The sequence below is a fragment of the Cryptomeria japonica genome, chromosome 8 (assembly GCF_030272615.1).
Source record: "Cryptomeria japonica chromosome 8, Sugi_1.0, whole genome shotgun sequence".
Lineage (NCBI taxonomy): Eukaryota > Viridiplantae > Streptophyta > Pinopsida > Cupressales > Cupressaceae > Cryptomeria > Cryptomeria japonica.
In genome coordinates this window covers 411510084-411517037 of record NC_081412.1, presented here as the reverse complement: position 1 = coordinate 411517037, position 6954 = coordinate 411510084, and the positions used below count along the sequence as shown (strand labels likewise).

The 6954-nt window shown below is 33.0% G+C and overlaps 1 protein-coding gene across 1 annotated transcript; it reads right to left on the bottom strand.

Annotated features, from left to right (window-relative positions):
• Window positions 1-218: 218 nt before the first annotated feature.
• Window positions 219-4173, bottom strand: LOC131028566 (GDSL esterase/lipase LTL1). Its single transcript, XM_057958871.2, has 6 exons — window positions 4108-4173; window positions 3702-3987; window positions 3478-3608; window positions 2803-3051; window positions 867-1119; window positions 219-774 (listed from the first exon to the last, which is right to left on the bottom strand). Exons 1-6 carry the CDS (start codon window positions 4156-4158, stop codon window positions 548-550), a joined length of 1197 nt encoding a protein of 398 aa, XP_057814854.2. The 5' UTR covers window positions 4159-4173; the 3' UTR covers window positions 219-547.
• Between the last annotated feature and the right edge of the window lie 2781 nt (window positions 4174-6954).

Here is a 6954-nt window from a genome sequence, read left to right as displayed (position 1 = left end):
TAACTATATTTTGTAACACAAACCCCTCAACATGACTATATAACCAGCAACGCTGCTTGTCATAAATGAACTATAATTCTTCATTTGTTTTTTATTCTTGAACGATAGATCCTGGCGTGCAAGAGTCCAATCATCTTCCAAATTACACCTTCCAAAAGCAAGGTAATGGAGAGGGACTGTAGATTTTTTTATCTAACTAAAACAATACTTGTAAACAATTCAGCTGGAAACACCACAGGAAACCATGAATTTATATTAAAAATTATAAAGTATACCATTAACATTTAGCTTACACAGACGTCCCATAATTAAATTGGACATATGATGGTAATCCTTCAACAAACATTGCCTTCAGATATCTTACACAATCCGATATGCAAACATAATAGGAACAAACAAACACTCACGATTAGGACAACGAACATTAGAAGAACCAACAACCATTGCTTTATTCATTCATTAAAGCAAGGTAATTGGTTTATTCAGTGATAAGAGAAACTATCATTAATGGAGGAAAGGGAAGGGAGCCATGAAACGTTTAAACCAATCAGTCGTTTATCTTAAGCATGGTTCTGAGGTTGACGGGATACATATAAGAGGTACCACCATTGAAGAAAAAGTTGACAATAAATCTGTTGGCTCTTTCTGTGGGATGATATTCATCCCACCAAAAGAAAGCTGTTCTGTTTGGGCACACAGGAGACACAGGGGTACAAGTGCCTATGGCATTGAATCTTCCTTGCCCACAGCAAGCGTACTGAGCAGTCTCAAACCCTGCAATGGAAATGAAGTACGTAAGCAATTTTGGTGAAGGATGAACGCAGAATGAAAACATTTGGGTAGGTAACTTATGGTTAACTAATTACCATATGCTCCAGGATTGTTCACAATGTTCAGTGTCATATTGAAAGTATCAGCAAAAGTGTATATAGTGGCACCATACTGGCTGTTGAGCTCATCGACTATGTTGCGTACTCCAGTGTTGAAAAGCACAGCGACTGACTGAAGAGTCGCATCGCATTCACCTGTCAACGTTCTCAGCGCTCGCTGTGCAGGAACACAACCCAAAGGACCCGCTGCTGCCACCACTATTGTCCTCGCTCCCAGTTCATACAGTCGCTGTCGAGAACAAAACAAAATATATGTGTCATATTTTATAATGGTAGTAAGGAGTGGAGTATAATGACTCGAATGTTATCAATGGTAGTAAGGGGTGGAGTCCTAATGATGTGAATGTTATTTATGATAGATCATGGAGTTTAATTTGAAATGTGGAGGGGAACAATTTATAAGATCAAAATCAGATATCATGTATAACAATATTATGGGCTGTGAAAATCATATGTTTACAGTCATTTACATGTCAAAATATTAATGTTTGATTATAAATATATGACCAGTCTTAAACCACACACACTTAGCAACATATTAAGCCTAGAGAATGTCAATTCTGAATGTTTAACACTTTTAAGCCTAGAAGTGTAAGTCTAGTGTATTTAAGCCACTCATAACTATACTGTTTCCAAAATAAACACCTTATAAAAACAAATATATGTCTACATCAAAATTATAATTTGTAAATAAATGCATTAATATTGTTTTATTAAATTTGAATTATCATCATAATCTTTCCAAAATAAACACTACATGAAAACACATGTATGTCTCCATCAAAATTATAATTTTTAGGTAGATGCATTAATATTGTTTTATTAAATTTGAATTATGAACATAATATTTTCAAAATAAACACCACATGGAAACAAATATATGTCTCCATCAAAATTATAATTTTTAGATGGATGTATTAATAGCATTTTACCTATATTTGAAGCCATTAAATGTCAAAATATTAATATGTAATTATAAAAATAATATTCTTAAATACATAACACATAAAAACAAATATATTTCATTATCCGAATTATAATTTTTAGTTAGATGTATAAATATTATTTATTATTCATAAACTAAATTATTAATTAATATTTATTAACAAATATTTAAAAGAAAATCTATTGATAATTATTAATCTTTATGAAAAATATTTAATAAATTTTTATTTTTAAAATTATAAGATGTAAATATGAAAAATTAGTTATAAATAATTGATTTTCAAAAATTAGAATTATTAAATGATGTTTTTTCAAAAGTAAAATTAAAAAATTACATACAAATGTAAAAAAAATTGTTTAATGAAATAATAAACAATGTAGATACAAAAAGTAAAATAATATAATTTTTAAGTAAATAAAAAAGTTCTAATAGCTCAACATTTCTTTAAATAACTCAATATTGACATGGCATGATGGTTAACATGTGGTGTTGTTGTTTTATCATCAAGGTTCAAATCTTATTGGGACGTAATTGTTGAATGGTTATATTGGGGATGAGGTCCATTGGTCCATAGCTCAGATCAAAAGTGTTTACCCCTCTAAAAAACATTTGTTTAAATAAATGTATTTAAGATGGATAGAAGTATTCTACAATGATAACAATAGGCAGTCTAATGAAATGAGTGATTTTCTTGAAAGAAATATTTTTTACTTTCAAAAATATTAAATTTAATAAATAAAACATAATATTCTTAAGATAAATAATATATAAAATTTGTGTCTCATGAAAAATATACCTCTATAAATTAACTAATTTATTCATCAAATATAATTTCAAAATAATATAATAACTTTAAAAAAAAATTAAAAAATCTAAATTAATATCTCTTAATACTTTTTAGACGTGTATATTTAAAAATCTATTACAATTGAAAACAAAGCAAAAACCCAAGGAAAGAATAGTTACCGCGAGAATTTTCTTATATTCTGAAACAATGAAGTTGTTGTAATCTGCTACGTTAGGAAACTGAACGGATCTAACAGTGACGGGAAGAAAGTAATAGTTGTTGACGTAGTCGTTGCCTCCAAGAGTGATGGACACAACTGCATTAGCAACCAATTCATTTGTTGCAGAACGTCCAATTATTGTAGCCACTCTATCTTGATATTCCCTGAAATACTCAAATTGCAATGGCATCCTCAGAATGAAAGGCCCCTGAATGCACAATTTTCATGAGAAAATGATTTTTTTGTTTCTTGAATTTCTTACAATCTTGACAATGTATCATGAAATGTGATCCAAAATGTTGATGTAAAATTTTTTCATACAATCTAATTCAAAAATAATAACCATAATCATCATGAATTGTAAAAATTTGACATCTAAATTTCAATCAAGATTAAAGATAGATGAAATTATGAAAGTCTCCATTCCTTGACACTTTACATATGAATCAGAATTGCACATAAATCCTTGACCATTTAATTCTTCTTCTAGACTATGACAACATGAAAAGGATTAATTTCTACTCGACACCTTTATCATTCTGAAATTCAAAACTTTGATACAAAACACTTTCACACAATCTAATCGAAAAAGAACGACTTTAGACACCTCTTAACCTCCAGGAAATTAACTTACAAATTGGAGTCCCGTATCGTTTAGAATGCCCACGCCTGCAGAAGCAAAATTGGCACCACGAAGTAAGTTGCTTGGTATTCCTATACTGGGATTCAGATAAGGCACCACAGGCTCGACTCCCAACGCCTCACCTGCAATATTACGACACATATGTAAGAACTCCAGAAGTCGAATACAACTCATTAGCATGAAAACAGTTTGACAATGTAAACAAAATTACAGACATGTAAGATCTGCAATGTTCATTGCATTGGAAAAGCGACCAGTGGCTCGACGATTGGGAGAGTCTATGCCGTAAGGACTGAAATCTGCCCGTGCAACGGTAGCAAGATAGTTGTTATTCCCACTGTCGACCAAAGAGTCGCCAAGGATAAAAACAGCCCTAGAGGAGTTGGACTGTGATGTCACCCCCACAGACCAGCTCAACAAGAGCAGTACAATTCCCGCTACACCTTTCATGCTTATATCGTGCTTGATCGCCGTACTCATCATCATCATCAACATCCTGCCCTGCAAGATTCCAGAGGGAAGCCCAGTTATTTATAAGCAAGATGCAAACGAACCCGCCGAAAGCACACCATTATGAACGTACTTTCTACATGCCTTGGATTCAAGATTTTTTTCGTCTACCTCAAATTTAACTCTAATAAATTGTACAGATATTCTAAGGTGGGCATTCATTCCAGGGAGCGACTATATCGTCTCGTACACCAGTTCTTAAGAGGAATTTTATTTCAAGTTACTCCGTGATCCATATTCATCACCATTTTAAAGGAAGTCTCATAAACTACAGATGAAACTCTAGAAATTGGGTCAATAGGGAAGGAATCACCCATTGAAATTGGGTCAATAATTATTCACATGTATATCTAGTAGTCAAGAAAAGAGTTATGAATTTGAGGAAGTGTACATAATGCGTGAAAAAAAGTATTGGATAAGTTGTGAGATGTTGTGGTAGTCAAAGAGAATGTGGGATAATATAGAATATGTGTAAAATTTTATGATCATGAATTCTCTCATGTTTGTTGTAAGTAAGGGCTAAAACAATAACTATAAGTTCTTAAGTTACTTTGTTAAAATTTGAAGCACTCTTTAGAAGCTTACAATGCGTTAAGTTAGCTATAACGGCTATCGGTGCCATTCCCCTACTACCAGTTGTCTCTTGAAAAAAACTAGATGCTTATAAGTACAGACATTTATTATGACTTGTAGGGCTAGCTCATTCAGTCTCGACTTCATTTTAGATAGTCTAGATTATGAATTCAATTTTTGATTCGTTTGTGACATGAATGAAGATATGTTGCACATCATTCTAAAAATGATTTGGAGGTTTTCAGGTTCATAACAGTAAACTTGCAATTCCAAAGAATACAAATTGTTTCCTAGAAAAAACTATATGCTTATAGGCTCATCCATTAAGATTAGTTCATTCAGTCTCGCCTACTTTTTAAATAGTCTAGATTATAAATTCATTTTTTTAATTTATTCAGGACATGAATTAAGATCTATTGCACAAGAGATTGTTTAGAAGACCTTGCCCATAAAAGTAAACTTCTAATACCGAAGTCACAAAAAGAGCAAAATATTCACTAAAAGTTGGCCCAAATTGTAGAACGTGAAAGGAATAAATATGCAGTAATAACGGTCAACGTTCCATCGTTGTTATTTCTCCAGTAGAGAGGCTCCGTGGCGGATTTCTCGTGGCTGTACTGTTGATAGGAGTAGAATTGAAGTAATGGGCAGTTTGATTTCATTCATTTGATGTGGCGTGGTCCATCGGACGGTGCATTTACGTGAATTATGGGTGCCGCGGATGTAGGTCGATCACATTGATGATGAAAGCGACGGGACTTAAAATGGAATGCATCTTCACATCACCATGAAAATCTGACGGTGCACCATGAAAAGACAGTACAGGGGGAGTTTTAGGAATTCAATGGGGGTTGGGTAAGCACAGCAAATGCGTTGCCCGTGCCTGCCTGTCCAACGGTATGCACAATTTATTACTTTGTTCCTGCTCTTAATTCTTCTTCTGCTTGTCAAATAACATATCTGCCATGGTACAAGGTATTCAAAGTTCGTTAAAGTTTTCATAGGGATGAAGTTGGGATCGTATTCTGGATAAATTTGGGATTGGATATCTCTCTATCTTTGATTCTTAGTTGAAGAGATTTCAACTTAAAGATTCGTGCTTCAATATTGAGTAGTTAAAACTTCTTTATGGATGATATGAAGTATTTGTTTTTATGACATTAGGGAGAGAAGATTCACTTTCGATTTACTTATTTTGTGAAAATTATAATATGGCTATTAATATGTGTATATTCAATTATATTATCTAAGGTTGTAATAAATGATTACTTTCATGAGAGTAAATGGAAAAAAAGGGGGTTGTTTAATTAATTGCATGTACATATTTCTTAAAATCTATACTTGACAAAGATACTGAAGTATTTGAAATTTAAGTTAGATCTCTATAGTACCATTTAATGGTCCATAGGGTAACATACAATAATGTAGATTTCTACTACTTGAAGGTCCTTGAAATGAATGATTATTTGAACTTGCTCTAACTTCAACTTGACACCTTTCATTTAATAAGAGTACTTGTTCAGTTGAAAATTTGAGATATATTTTTTTAATAGAGAGACACCATCCAACTAGAGGTTCAAACAAAATATTCCGAGGTGTGAAGAACCTCCTACAAAAACTAGCCAAAGTTGAAATATAAAAAATAATATGTTGGAACAATAATCATAAGAGATGTATTGCATATAAATATCAAAATAGTATTATAGTAAATTATAGGCAAATGTCTCTTACTTACCAATTGATGAGCTGATGGGGCTCTATAATGAATGGTTCATGTGTCACAACACTTGTTGAAGCTTTTGCAAATGGGGTAGCAAGCTAAGTGGGCTTGACCTTGGTGGAAACTCCATGGTTAAGCATGCTTGAGTTGGAGTTGGGATGGTTGACCTCCTAGAAAGGCTCAATGGTTCACCTTTGTGACCATCACTTAGATACAATGAATGCTAACTAGATTATTCATTCGCATGAGAGATGAGCTCTTGTAAACCACTACTCATGAAACACAGGTTAATGAGTTTGACTCAAAAACTACACAATTGAATCCTAATAGCAATATCATAATTTGACTTGTTGTGAAAAATATCTCCTACTTATCAATTGATGAGCTAAAGGGGCTCTATAATGAATGGTTAATATGACATAACACTTGCTAAAGGTTTTGCAAATGGGGTAGCAAGCTAACTGGGCTTAACCTTGGGGGAAACTCTATGGTTAAGTGCACTTGAGTTGGAGTAGTATTGGGATGGGTGACATCCCAGGAAGACCCAATGCTTCACCTTTATGAGCATCACCTAGATGCAATGAGCACTAAGTGGAATATTCCTTCTCATGAGGAATGGGTTCTTGTGAACCACTTTTAAAAACTACATAGTTGAATCCTAATAG